Raw genomic sequence first — 15,258 nt, 5'->3', positions numbered from 1 at the left:
TTCCTGGGAGATTTCTTTTTGGGATCTACTTGAGGAGATGATTGATGGATTCTTTCAATTTCTATTTTGCCCTGTGGCTCTAGAATATCAGGGAAGTTCTCCTTGATAATTTCTTGAAAGATGATATCTAGGGTCTTTTTTTGATCATGGCTTTCAGGTAGTCCAATAATTTTTAAATTATCTCTCCTGCATCTATTTTCCAGGTCAGTGGTTTTTCCAATGTGGTATTTCACATTGTCTTCCACTCTTTCATTCCTTTGGTTTTGTTTTATAATATCTTGATTTCTCATAAAGTCACTAGCTTCCACTTGCTCCACTCTAATTTTTAAGGTGGTATTTTCTTCAGTGGTCTTTTTGGACCTCCTTTTCCATTTTGCTAATTCTGCTTTTCAAGGCATTCTTCTCCTCATTGGCTTTTTGGAGCTCTTTTGCCATTTGGGTTAGTCTATTTTTTAAGGTGTTGTTTTCTTCAGTATATTTTTCAGTATTTTTTGGGTCCCCTTTAGCAAGTCATTGACTTGTTTTTCATGGTTTTCTCATTTCTCTTCCCAATTTTTCCTCTACTTCTCTAACTTGCTTTTCCAAATGCTCTTCCATGGCCTGAGACCAATTCATGTTTTTCTTGGAGGCTTTTGATGTAGGCTTCTTAACTTTGTTGACTTGTTCTGGCTGTTTGTTTTAGTCTTCTTTGTCACCAAAGAAAGATTCCAAAGTCTGAGACTGAATCTATGTCTGTTTTCGCTGCCTGGCCATGTTCCTAGCCAACTTACTTGACCCTTGAGTTTTTCATCAGGGTATGATTGCTTGTAGAGTAAAGAGTACTTTGTTCCAAGCTTGAGGGGCTGCACTGTTGTTTTCAGAGCTATTTCTATACAGCCAGCTCTGCCACACCAGCACTCCTCCTCTCCCAAGAACCACCAACCTGGACCTGACTCAGATCTTAAGCAGGCTCTGCACTCCTGCTCTGATCCACCACTTAATTCCTCCCACCAGGTGGGCCTGGGGCAGGAAGCAACTGCCCCTGTAGTTCTGTAGCTGCACCACCCTGGCTGCCCCTGGGGCAGTGGCCGAACTGGGAACTCCTTTCACTCTGTCCCCCACAGCTTTTCCCACTAACTTTCTCTGTTGTCTTTGGTATTTGTGGGTTGAGAAGTCTGGTAACTGGCACAGGTTGCTGATTCAGGGCGCTAGGGCCTGTTCTGCCTGGTTCCTGGTCTGGTTGTTCCGTGCAGCCCACGCTCTGCTACCCTCTGCTCCCAGCTCCGTGTGCGATAGACCTCACCCAGCGACCATCCAGGCTGTCCTGGGCTGGAGCCCTGCCTCTCTCCACTATTTTGTGGGTTCTGCAGTTCTTCTCTGTTGTCTTTGGTGTTTATGGGTTGAGAAGTCTGGTAACTGCCACAGCTCACTGATGCAGAGCTCTAGGGCCTGTTCCGCCCAGCTCCTGGTCTGGTTGGTCCGAGCTGCTCATGCTGGGCTCTGCTCTGCTCCGTTCCCAGCTCCAGCTCCCAGCAGGATAGACCTCACCCAGAGACCATCCAGGCTGTCCTGGGCTGGAGCCCTGCTTCCCTCTGCTATTTTGGGGGTTCTGCAGTTCTAGAATTTGTTCAGAGCCATTTTTATAGGTTTTTGGAGGGACCTGGTGGGGAGCTCATGCAAGTCCCTGCTTTCCAGTCACTATCTTGGCTGTGCCTCTCTCCATCCTTTTGTTGGCTCTGCTCCTCCAAAATTTGATTTGGGGTGTTATTTTAAAGTTATTTGGAGAGGGACATTGGGAGAGTTCAACCGGGTTGCTGCGTGTACTCCACCATCTTGGCCTAGATCCCACAATGTTGTTTCTAATAATTTCCTTTATTTTTCATTTGTTGGGAATCATTTTTTTAAATATTTAATGCTGGTGATTTGATTTTCCTTTAAAAAATAATCAGATCAGCTAATAGTTTTTTTTTAATTGTTTTATCTTAAACAGCTTCTAGTTTTAAATGGTCATTCCATCTTTTTTTTTTCACTTCCAGTTTTGTTCATCTCTTCCTTGGTTTTCAGAGTTTCTCTTTTGGTAGTTAGTTATATTTTTAAAAAATTTTTTGGTTTTCTAGTTTTTTTTTAGTTGCATACCCAGTTTACCGATTTTTTTAAATAAAAATTATATAACATGTATTTCCAAACAATTTTTTATTGGCTTAGCCTGTGAAAGAGGAGGGGAGAGAAATTCCTGTGCACTTGGCATTGTAAAGGGACAGCTAAGTGGCACAGTGGGTAGAGTACTCTAGGCCTGAAGTCAGGAAGACTCATCTTCCTGAGTTCAAGTCTGGCCTCAGACACGTACAAAGCTGTGTAACCCTGGGCAAGTCACTTAACCCTGTTTGCCTCAGTTTCCTCATCAGTAAAATGAGGCAGAGAAGGAAATGCAAACCCCTCAAGTATCTTTGCCAAGAAAACCCCAAAGAGTTGGACATGACTGAAGCAATTGAACTACATAGATTGTAGTGTCCATAGTTTTATTCCTAAAGCAATCTCTTGAGCTACTACCTGTTGCCCTCCCTCTGCTGCTCTGGTCTTGAAGTTTATGAATGTGTTGATGGTCACTTGGCGATGTGTTTAATTCAGTTTGATTTTTTTTTTCAGGTAAAATCCATATATAGCTTGGGGGTATGGGTCAGGGGTAAACAACCCAATTACCATCATTGATCATACCTGCAATAAGAAAGATGTAGAAGATTCATTGGGGCCGTCTCTGCTAACCTCTCCTGCCAGATCTGCTTGCTATGCCTTAGGCCTTTTTACATCTGCGCTATGCCTCTGCTACCCATCCTCTACTCCTTGTTTCCCCTCCACACCCCCACCTCCAGAGTGCCTACTCCCACCTTTCTCCACTGGATAGTATGAGCAGCAAACCCTCCTTTCCAACAGTACTTTCTTTCTTAACTTAACATTTGGAATAAGGAAGGAGTCAGGTACAGACATCATCTTTTTTCCATCCTTTTCTTTCTTGCTTCTCTTTCTAATACCCTTCCCCCTGCTTCCTAGGTGGATCAAATCCCCTATTCTCTGCCTCCCATCCCCCGCCTCCCCTTTCCCCACCAGCCGAGGGCCACTGTCATGGGGAAAACATAGTGGGATCAGGCTATGGCTATTTGGCAAGTGGTTTTATTTTTTGTTCTGTTTTTTAAAATGGGCAAGCTGTGAAGAAAAATGCAGATCATTATTTTCCAATAAAATATAGTATCTACTTGGGGGGGGAGTATAATATACATTATATATTTGGGAATATACATGTTAGATATACATTTTCTCCCTTGGGACTGCTTTGACTGTATCCTAAAAGTTTTAGCATGTTACATCATTTGATGAAATTTTCTATCGCTCTTTGACTCAAAAATGCTTTAGGATTATGTTATCTAGGCTCAACTAATTTTTACTCCTTTCTTCCAATATAATTTCATGGTATTTGTAGTCTATAAAAGATAAAGATGTATTTGTATTTACATGTGAGGTTTGTATACCCTAGTATATGGTCAGTTTTTATATAGATGCTCTGCATAGCTGAGAAATAATTATGAGATATCTATTGAATCTAACTTTTCTAAAATTCTACTCAGGTCCTTTTTTGTTTATTGTTTGATTATATTTATCTAGGTATAAGAGGGATATATCAAGGTTGCCCACTATTAGTTTCACAGTGTGTCTTTCCCTGTGATTCAGTTAACTTTTAAAGTATTTAGATGCTATGCCCATTTGGCATATATGTAGTAAGTATTGATAATTAATTCTATGCTGCTTAATTTGTATGTGATTAATATGCAATTTTATTTGAGTCCTTAAGTTTCTTAGTTTGTCTGTTCTAATCCAGCTTATTTTTATTGTTGCTTTGTCTGAGATCCTCACTGCTTTTTTTAGTTTCCCCGAAGAATAAAGGATTTTACTCTAGTACCTTATTTTAATCCTGTGTAAATCTTGGTGTTTTTGAGTATGTTTCTTGTAAGCAACATTGTTAGATTCTGCTTTCTAATACATTCTACTACCCTCTTCCATTTATGGGTGAGTTTAGAAGATTTATGATCGCTGTTAGATGGCTATTAAATACATTTTCCCTCCATAGTGTCATTTTGTATTTTCTTTTTCTTTGCTCCCCTCTCCTTGAGAAAGAAGGGAGTGTTGAAGGAGTGTGCACAACACTAGGGATACAGTCTGCTTCTATCCACTATTCCTTTTCTTTTCCCCTAATCACAAGTTCTTACCCTTTCCTTTTATTCCTCTCTTCATGGTCCAGACTTTAAAGAAAGAGTTTGTTTTGCTTATGATTGATGCCTCCCTAAATCTTCTCTTCTTGTTAATTCCCCCTTTCCTTATTCTGTCTCTTACTGATCCCATTATGTTTAAGGTATTTCTACACTAAACTGTGTGTTCAACTCTCCTTTGACCAGTCCAGTTGCGAAAGTAAGATTCATGTTCCTGCCTATTTCCCTCGCCCCTTTCTCCCCTCCATGTTTGTGTAATCTTCACACAGCAAAATTTTGATAAGAATAAGTTCCACTGCCTTCTTCCTCCTTTTTTCCTTGATGTATTTCTATCTTCTTCCTTTTTTTCCTTTTTTCTCTTAAGAAAATAAAAATAAAACAGCTTCCAGATTTACTTATTCATTTCTCTAAGACTTATGAAGACATTAGGGCTCTGAAGGAATATTTTCTTCTTCTCCCCCTGTTAGAATGTAAACAATTCATGATTATTTAATTCAAATGTACTTCCCTTCTCTGTTTCTCTTGATTCTTATGGTTGTAAATCATAGTCTCTTCACTAGGAATACTTTGAAGTCCTTTATTTCATTAAAGGTCTATCACCCCACCATACGATTACCTTGAGTTTTGTTAGAGTATTTTGGGTTATAGTTTTTTTGATTTTGCCATCTGGAATATCACATTCCCTGCTCCACTCTTCATTATAGTAGAAGCTGCCAAAGGTCCCCCACTATTAGTTTTACAATGTATCTCTCCCTGTAATTCAGTTAACTTTTGAAGTATTTATATGCTATGCCATTTGCCTTCTTAGTACTTCAACTCTTTTTTCCTGGATATGTTATAGGTTTTTTTTTCTTCAAAGCTCAGGATTTTGGCTATAACATTCTTGGGAGTATTAATTTTGGGGTTTCTTCGAGAGATGACCAGTGGATCCTTTCTTTTTTCACTTTGCCTTCTGCTTTTAATAAGTCTGGGCAATTTTTGTTCATTATTTCTTGAAACATGGTATCTAGGCTTTTTGTTATAGATTAGGTTTTCAGGTAGTGTGATCCTTCCTAGATTATCTCTCCTTCACTTGTCTTTCGCTTTTGTTCCAATATATGTTGTATTTGGAGTCACTGATCTCCAATTTAATTTTCAAGGTGTCTTACTTGAGAAGGTTTTGTACAACCTGTAACTAAGCTGTTTATAAGTTAGGCCCCAATTGGTGCCAATAATGAATCTCCTGAAGTAGTCAACATGTATTTGTGTGAATAGTAAATTCACATTATTCAAAGCTATAATTATGTAAAATATGGTTATTTGTTTTAACCCAGTGGAAATATGCAGTGTGAATTCAAATAATGCAACCACTTAAGAGGATTCATTACCGGCATTACCTGGGATCTAGCTGTATTCTCTAATTCTTTCCTCTAACATTCTCAATTCCTTTCCTCTAATTCTCTCATTTCATTCATGTGATCATTTTTAAACTCTTGTTTTTATTCCTTTGCAGAATTCTAGTAGAGTTTTGGCAAATATACAATTTTCTTTCTGGCTTTACTTTTATATGCTAGGGATTTATTTTCTTCTTTTCACTATATTCAGCATCATTGGCTCCACAATATTTATCACTAGTATTTTCATGTGTTCATTCATTTTACTAGCCTTACTTCCTGAATTGGGATTTGTTGTTGTTGTTGTCAGACCCAGTCTTTCTTGTATTTCTGGAAGGAATAGTGAGGCTTTCTCTGGTACCAATCTGTATAATCTGGAGTTTGCGTAATGAGTAACATGTTTTTCAAGGACTTCAGGAACAGCTCTAGCCAGCTTACTACTTCCTTTCACTTCATGATCTTGAGGACTACTCTTAAAAGCCTATTTTTTCTCCAAATGTCAAGGAACCATAGAGGTAGCATTGCAATTGGAATGTGTAATTGGTTACACGGGAGTTGAGTTCCTAGATGACTAGATGACTGACTGAACTCACACGCAATATCAGTTCATTGTCTTATCCCCAGATGGTCAGGATGACTAGCCTCCATAAGATATAGAAGATACCCAAGTAGTATTTGCACTCTGCTCTTGGTTAGGTCTGGTATCTGAGATCTTGGTCCTGTCCAACAATTTTGTATCTGGCTACTCAGTTGTTAAGCAGTAGAGTCTGTTGTTTTTCTTAGACAGTTCAGTGAAGCATGACAATAAGTATACCTAGCTATTGGCCCTGAGTTGAGGAGGCCTTCAGATTGAATCCTTGAGTGTGCTTAGGGCTGCAACCCCACCCTTCTGGCTTCACGGCTATGAAGAAAAGTTAATACTGGGGTAGTACTCCTGGCATCGGAAGCAGTCTTCACCCACTTGCATTTTTACTACTAATGGAAGATTAAGGTAATCATAGATCTACAGCAGAGGTGGGGAACCTGTGGCCTTGAGGTCACATGTGGCCTTCTAGGTCCTTGGGTACAGCCTTTTGATGGAGTCCAAGTTTTACAGAACAAATCCTTTTATTAATAAAGGGGATTTGTTCTGTGAAGTTTGGATTTAGTCAAAGAGTCACACTTGAGGACCTAGAGGGCCACGTGTGGCCTTGAGGCCGAAGGTTCCTCACCCCTGATCTAGAGTCTTGAAGGGATCCCAGAGGCTATCTAGTCCAGCCTCCTCATTGTACATGGGAAGAAAGTAAAGCATAAGGGGGTTAACTGGCTTGCCCAAGATAACCTAGGTATAGTATTCATCAGAGGTAGAATTTGAATTTCCTCTGACCCAGAATCAGTGACCCTTCCACCATGCCATTTTCTCCTGTGTTATTTTTTGGAAGTTCAGTGTCGCCAAACAAACTAATTAGGTTTGGGAAAATAGGTTTGGTGGCAAGGAGGGCCCCAAGTCCATTTCTGGAGAGTGGATAGGGTAGCCACTCTTGCCAGCTGAGTGATAGTGGCACAATGCACACTTCTCTACCCCTTCCATACATTCATCTGCCATCATTCTATACATTTGTTGTCATAAAAACTAACTTGCTAAGTTAATAGAGGCTTAGTATCAGAATGTTAGTCACCAGGGGGTTATTGGTGAACTTTGGCCACAGAAGCTTATTAAAATGACCTACTAAGGCCTGAAGCAGTTGTGAGTTGTGTTGGTGGAAAGAGGATGATAGCAGGGGTAGAAGAGCTAAAGCGTTTCAGTTCAATAGCAAAATTAATAATGGATACTTTTATCCCAGTGTCTTGTGCGAATACAGCTGAGGAGAGCTGATAATGGGCAGTGGTCATTATACTAATCTTTCTCAGTTATCCTGCAGATAGCAGCAAGGGCCATATGTTAGTGTTTGCAGTGCACAGAAAGGCATGGTGGGTTGAATTCAAATTTTTTTTCTTTGTAACCAGATGGAGGTATATTGTTCTGACTTCCATGCTGAGAGAGCAGCAAGAGAGAAGATTCATGAAGAAAAGGAACAACTGGCATTGCAGCTGGCATTTTTGTTGAAAGAAAACAATGTTTTTGAAGATGGGAGCAGGTAAGATAAAGTGAAAGGCAGACTTGAAATAGATTGCAATACAGACTTGGAGCTTGATTCTCTTTTCAGCAGAAATATCTTTGTTCCCCGTGTGTGTGTGTGTGTGTGTGTGTGTGTGTGTGTGTGTGTGTGTTCTGGAGAGACAGAATAGTATAGTCGTGTAAGTGCTAGACTTGGAATGCCTAGGCCTAGGTTTGATTCCTTCCTCAAGCACTAACTTTGTGATGATGGATAAGCCCTTTAACCTCCCTAGCCTCAGTTGCTGTAAAGTGGGGCTGATAATACTTTGCTGCTGGTGCAGTGGATAGAGCACCAGGCCTGGAGTCAGAAAGATTCATCTTCCTGAGCTCAAATCTGGTCTCAGACACTTACTAGCTGTGTGACCCTGGGCAAGTCATTTAACCCTGTTTGCCTCAGTTTCTTCATCTATAAAATGAGCTGGAGAAGGAAATGGCAAACCACTCCAGTATCTTTGCTAAGAAAACCCCAAATGGGGTTTCAGAGATTTGGGCATGACTGAAAAATGACTGAACAACAATAACAAATACTTTTACTACCTACCTCACAGGGGGCTGCATGAACGCTGAAGTCCTAGGCAAATGGGAGAAGTTAGCTATTTTCCTTTTGGGGTATGGCACTGAATTATTTGGTTTTACTCTAGTTCCCCTATTTTCTGTTTTTACAGATTGTGTCTCCCTACCTTACTAAGGCTAGCAGTGCTTGAGCTTCTCCCAGATTTGGTGCCACTCTGATCGGCACAGGAACTTTGACTTGCTTTGTTCTCTGGAGCAGGTTTGCCCCACCGTCAACAACCCACTGATCCCCTGTTCCCAGAGTTCCCTGAGTCAATGGTGAACTTAGTGCAGACATCTAGACATCTAGCCAACTTAGCCCACTGCAGCTCAGAACTCCTGAGCTCCTGGAGCTCCAGCCTCTCCACCAGCTGGGATTTCAGGTGTATTTACATAACACCTGACTTTCTTTAAAAAAAAAAACAGAAACTAAATTAGATAAATGGCTATGACTCATTTACCTTATATATTAATATAGTAGCTTTCAACTTCTGACCTAACATTTCAGATCATCTCATTGTATCTGTGAAAGCTGAAAAGATTCCAGTAGATGCAAAGAAGACTATCCTATGTCTTGTGTTGGGGTTTTGGTTGTTTTAGGGCCATCCCCAATACCTGCAGTTGTTAAGGAAAGCTTTCTTTCTACTGGGGAGAAGTAGCATGCACACAGATAGCAAATAGAAAATAGATACAAGCTAATTTGGGGGAGGTAGATAGGAACAATAACACCTGAGGGAATTAGCAAAGTCCCTTCTGAAATAGCACTTGAGCTGAGCCTTGGGATTCCAAAAATTAGAGGTGAAGAGGGAGAAAATTCTAAGAATTTTATGGCAAAACAGTTTAAATCCAGTTCCTCTAGATGCAAATCCAGTACTCCCTCTACTGTACCGTGGCATACTCAGTACTTAGAATCTGCTGTTTATTTTACTGGCTAAATGTTAATTTACATTAACTGAATTATGCCCATTTCATTGGCACTTTTCTTACTAGCTTAATGCAAACAGGCTTGATTAGTACTAGGATGTTGAGACTTCATGTGCTAAAAGAAGTAAGAGGGGCTACAGTAGAGAAATTGTTTTGATAAGAATTCAATCTCTTTTGAACCAGCTACTGAATTCTTTGCACTGTTGGCCATTCCTACCACTCAGACTTTTAGGGAAGAAACACAACTCCCTTGGCGATTCTTTTATTATGACGATTTACTTATTGAAGAATTTTGCCTGTGGTGCCTTCTTTCAGAGATATAAAACAGCTCGTGGATTTGGGGGTCATATTTTGCAATTGTCATGGATTAAAACTTTTCAAAAAATTAAAATATAGGTGTTAAATAAAAATTTTAATTCTATACATGAATAAAAAAACACTTCAACTATTTAGTGTTATGAAAGAAAAGATGCTCCCAAATGTCTGAGGTTATATTTCAAGTTAATTTATTGAGACCACGTGATGTTTAGGTAATATTAAATACTTCTATAAGAATATAGATTTTTTTTCTCTGCCTTTGGCTTCATTTTGGAAGTGAGAAGGATTCTTGAAGGTGGGGTGGATGAAACACGTGTGTGATTTCATCAGTGTAGAGAATGCCCACTATGACAACTCCTTCCAATGATGTAGATTGGCAATTTGTCTATTACTTACAGTCTCAGAAAATTGCTTAGAACCCTTTACAGAGAATTGGTCAGGGTCATACAGCCAGTAGAATAGCTAGCATTTATATAGTGCTTTAATGTTATCTCATTTGAGGTCTCACACAACTCTGTGAGATAGGCACTGGTCTTATCCCCATTGTACAGATGAGGAAACTGAGGCTGAGAACGATTAAATGACTTGCCTGGGGCCACATTCAAACTCAGGTCTTTCTGACTCTAAGCCAACCTTTTATCCATTGCTGCTGCCTATCAGCCAGTATATTTCAGAGGTAGGACTTGAAACCAGGACTTTCTGACTTCAGGCTAGACCTCTGTCCATTATTCCATGCTACCTCCTGTTTATTTGATTTCTTGACATTGTTACAATCGATTTGATTTTGTTTTCTTTAAAATTAAATATTCTGTCTTTCAAAATGCTAGAAAATCAGCATGTGCTAATCTCTATTCTTAGCAGACAGTCTTTGATGGAACTACAAAGTCGTCATGGGGCCAGATCAACAAATGAGCAAGACCAGCAACCCTACCTTGTTCAGAGAGGTAAATTATTAAGCCCATTACTTTGCTTACATGACATATCCTCTGGAGCCTTATAGAGACAAAACCTTATTTGACCAAATTTTTATACTTCAATAAACTTTGAAAGTGCTTCTTTATATGTGTCTAAAAATATGACTTGCTGTCATAGGCTTGAGAATTTGGTGGTTTTTTTTAAACTTTTTTTCTTTGACAAATTCTAAAAATAAGCCAACCTCACTGAAGCCCTACTCCTGGCATGGGAAGTAGCCTAGGCTTCTCAAAGATCATGTCAGCAGAAACACAAGCCCCGGCAAGAGCTATCAATTTAGAGCATGGTCTTGTCTAGGAATTGTGTTAGTTACCTTAGCTAAGATAAGCCACATCTCTTATTCTGCCCTCCGCCAGCATTTAAAATTTGCTAAAATGAGGTCAAAATGAATTCAAAGGTATCTCAGAGAGGAACATCACTAGAAGGTTGTCTACCTAATAATGAACAGTGTTTTCACTTTTAAATCATAGCGACTCATGAAGATGATCCCCTAATGCATAAAGTCAGTAGAAGGAATACCCCCAATTTGGAGTATCAAATTACTTGGTAAACAAGTAATTTGAAGTATCAACTCCAAAAATCATTAAGTTTCTGAGTTTGGGGTTAGATTTAAGGGAGAGAAAAGTATCATCCTTATTTTGTAAATTCTGTTAACATTTGCTGAAAGTCTATCATGTGTAATGCATTGGGGACGTATAAAGACAAGACCCCCTTGGGCTTAATAGAACATGCATTTTACTCAAGTAGAAGAAAGGGTCAGCTAGGTGGCGCAGTGAGCAGAGCACTGGCCCTAGAGTCAGGAGGACCTGAGTTCAAATGCTGCCTCAGACACTTGACATGCTTAGTAGCTATGTTACCTTCGGCAAGTCACTTAACCCCAATTGCCTTGCCTTCCCCTCTCAAAATTTTTTTTAAATTATAAAAAGATAGGTAGAAGAGAAGCATAATCCATAAGATAACCAAATGGTAGCTGAAAGGCAATTTTACTGATGATCATTAGGAGTCCAGAAATACCATTTTTAAATTGCGAATTAGCTTTTAAACTTTTTTTTTGGCAATGCTGGAACAGTTTTAAGTCATCACTTAATAACTCAGAAATTTCAAGTACTATGCCATAAGAGAAAAAAAATCTCTTACTTTGTTGATAAATTTTCATTTAACAGAGATTTAATGAATACCTCCTATTAGGGGCAGATCTAGGACCAATCCTACCATATGCTTTATAACCCTATTGCCTCCACCAAGCATTTTTACTTACACAAAATAAGATTAAAATTAATTTGAAAGGCAGCTTTAAAGGGGAAAATTAATCACAAAAAATATAGCCTGAAGTATATTCATAGAAGGTGATAAGGGAAGGGAGGGAAGTTAATGAATGGGTGGGGTTGTGTGTTCAGGGTTATTAGCCCTTTTTTAAAAACGTCATAAGATTAATAACACAAAGATAAGTGGATAAAACAAGGAATAAAACAATAAATAGGAGGTTGGGCTACATAGTCTCTAGTGTCCCCATCAACTTTTAGAGTCCATGATTTTTCCTTTAATTTGTGTGTCTAGTGTAATAACTTAAGCTATAGATCAGTGAATTGGTAAAACCTTTTAAAAAAACCACATTATTGTCAAAACCACTAAAAATTGTTATTAGTAGAAGTTTGGTTACATTTGCTACTGACTACTAAACCCTAAACTTAAGCTTATCAAAATGAGTATGTTTTAAAAAAAAAAAATCTCTCTACTTACAACAAATAACTCATAGGATGAATGAGCTTTTCATGCTTTGTTCCCAGGAGCTGATGATAGAAGCTGGCAGCAGCAACAGCAGCAGCAGCAAAGGAATATTCCAATCCATTCATGCCCCAAGTGTGGAGAAATTCTGCCAGACATAGATACATTGCAGATTCATGTTATGGACTGCATTATATAAATGTTGATGTTCCACCTCAAAACAAAACAAAAAAACACCCTTTCTGGTAAATGTTGACTTTATCCTCTAAGAGCTGTACCTTTGTGTGTTTTTCCTCAAATATTTTGGCCCATTACATTTGTTTTAGAAGAAAGAAAAACTTCTCTGTGTTAAATAAGTCACTGATTGTCCATAAAGGACTTCATTTAAATGAGCTTCATTTTTTTGTGTTCAGTTTATGCCAGTTTTGCACCATAATATCTGGATAGATTAATGTAATCAGAAGATAAACTTCACTGATCAATTTAAAGCACTGTAAGTGGGCAGAAAAGATGAAGTGATTACAGGTTTAATCAAGAAACAGACTTCTGTCTTTGAAGAATTCTAACAAACTGTATGATTCTTTTTATTCATCACCCATTTAAAATGAATCCTGTTGGATTTTTTTTTTGCATTATAGTTTATTTACTGTAGCTAGTGTAAGCATACTAGATTTTTTGTATGCTTTTTATTTGGGCACCATGCGCTTTAACTTGACATAGGGAAAATGAAAAATTGTGGGCATATGTGAAGTAGGTAAGTGTGAGGTTCACAGTGTAAAGAAGTTAACTTTGTTTTTTAGTTATTAAGTACAAGTAGGTTTGTACAGTGGATGCCTATTCACTTGTTGACAAGAGAACAGATGTTTATCATTTTCTTTTAAATGATCAAGTTACATCTTAAGAGTCATAAAAAACAAAATGATTGCAAAATAAAACTGCTTATAAATATTTTAGGTTTTTCTTATATGTATATTGACTAATTTCTTAACATGCATTTTTTTCTGTATTAAATTATATACATATAACTAGCTATATGTATTTGTTTGCTTAATTCTCTGGACATGACAAAATCTCATTCCTGGAGGCCAGTTCTCATACTTAGATTGCCAGTAGCTACATCCTGGGATGTAGGTTTAGCTCTTCTTAAGTGATCCCAGTTCCAACTGGCCAGGAAGTTCTGAACTAGCCATGAAAATAAGCCCAAGCCTGCAACCCCACAGACTAAAAAAAATTAAGAGCATATCAATATATTCCATCTCTTTATATTATCTTTGGGTTTCATTTTCATGGTGTATGGTAGGAATACTGTATACTTTAGTACAAGCTGGCCATTGAGCCTAGTCAAATAGAGGAGCAGGTGAGAGAGTAGACCCAGATTCTGGAGATGGAGTGTCTTGTCTGAGGAACATCAAGAGGCCACTGTCTCTGGACTGTAAAGTAAGCAGAAGGAAGTATAAGAACACGGGGAAGGTAGGAAACCGACAGGTTGTGAAGGGTTTTAAATCCCAGATAGAAGAATTTGTATTTGATCTTAGGTAACGGGGAGCCACTAAAACTTTTGAGGAGGGGAGTGACATGCTCAGACTTGTCCTCTAAGAATACCACTTTGGCAACTGTATAGAACATGGATAGAAGGAAGATATCTGAGACAGGGAGACCAATTAGGAGGCTTTTGTAATAGTCCAGGTGAAAGATGATAAAGACTTGAACTAAGAGATGGTACCTGTGTAAGTGGAGAAATGGGGATGATACAGAGGTAGAATCAATAAGACTTAGAAACTGATGGAATATGTTGGGTAAGGAAGAGTGAAGAGTTAAGAATTACTACAAGGTTGTATGTTTGGGTAGAGAAAGAAGAGGACCCAGGACAGAACCCTCAGGTATTTCCAGGTATAGAGGCTGAACAAGGTTGAACAAGGAGAGGGATCCAACAAAATAGATCATTCAGGAAGAGAAGGAAGAAAGTAGTGTCAAGGAAACCTAAGAAGGAGAGGTTGTTCAGTAGTACCAGATGGTACAGAGAAGTCAAGCAGGATAAGGACCAAGACAAAGGCATCAGATTTGGCAATTAATAGAACATAGCTAACACTGGAGAGGGCAAAGCAGAAGCCATATGTAAGGGGTTTATAAATAAATGGGAAGTGACACTGATAGACAGCTTTGGCTAGAAGTATGGCTGTGAAGGGGAAGAGAAATATAGTTTGTAGGGATGGTACAATAAAATGACAATTCTTTTTGTTGTTACTGTTCAAGGATGAAGATCTGGAGATGTTTTTAGGCAGCAGACAAGATGCCAGTGAATAAGGAGAGGCTGAAAATTTTGGGAGAAGGAATGTTCCCAGAAAAGGCAGGAGGGAATAAGGGCATAAGCAGAGTGGTTGGGAACAAACAACTTCCCCAGAGACCACAACAAAAGGGAGAGGGAGATGCTGAAGTGACTTAGAATGTAGAGTTGGAGAGAAGAGGGAGCTCACAATGGAAGGCCCTAATTTTCTCAGTTTAATATTCGGCAAGGCCCTTGGTTTAGGAAGATGGAATGATTTAGATGGCATCAGGAAAGAAAAGAAGATTTGGAGTAGATGCAGAAAGGAATAGGATAGAATCAATCAGGGATTAGTAAAAGGTTTGGTGTGATGGCCCAGATGAGAATGGTTAACATCACTAGTGAACTATGGGTAAGCTCTAGTGAACCTAGTTAGCACAGTCTGTGACTTCCTCCATTTGCTTTCAGCAGGATGCATGTAGGGGAGAAGGCAGAGTAATCCAAGGATGGGATTTGGAAATGAGCAGCATAGGAAAAAGGAGTAAGAGATTTGAGGGTAGATAATAATGTGAAAGTTCAACTGCTTACCCGTAGGATCTTGGAGGAAAGAAAGAGTCCAGAGCCAGGGTGAGGACCTGACAAAGCAACTAGAGGTTGAAGTGAAAACAAAAAAAAAATAATAAACACACATTACAGTAGGTTACCATTTTCTTCTCCAGCTCATTTTATAGATGAGGAAACTGAGGCAAAGTGGTT

The 15,258-nt window shown here is 38.8% G+C and overlaps 1 protein-coding gene across 1 annotated transcript in view; it reads left to right on the top strand.

Annotated features, from left to right (window-relative positions):
• Nucleotides 1–13,267, top strand: part of OPTN (optineurin) — a 51,726-nt gene extending 38,459 nt beyond the window's left edge. Inside the window, exons 12-14 of the mRNA XM_036760916.1 lie at nt 7,598–7,728; nt 10,404–10,486; nt 12,302–13,267. Of these exons, the coding sequence (XP_036616811.1) occupies nt 7,598–7,728; nt 10,404–10,486; nt 12,302–12,438 (351 nt within the window). The 3' untranslated portion in view covers nt 12,439–13,267. The remainder of the gene's footprint in view (nt 1–7,597; nt 7,729–10,403; nt 10,487–12,301) is intronic.
• Nucleotides 13,268–15,258: the final 1,991 nt, after the last annotated feature.

The sequence above is a fragment of the Trichosurus vulpecula genome, chromosome 5 (assembly GCF_011100635.1).
Source record: "Trichosurus vulpecula isolate mTriVul1 chromosome 5, mTriVul1.pri, whole genome shotgun sequence".
NCBI lineage: Eukaryota > Metazoa > Chordata > Mammalia > Diprotodontia > Phalangeridae > Trichosurus > Trichosurus vulpecula.
The sequence above is the reverse complement of the archived record's forward strand: the minus strand, read 5'-3'. Positions and strand labels throughout refer to the sequence as shown.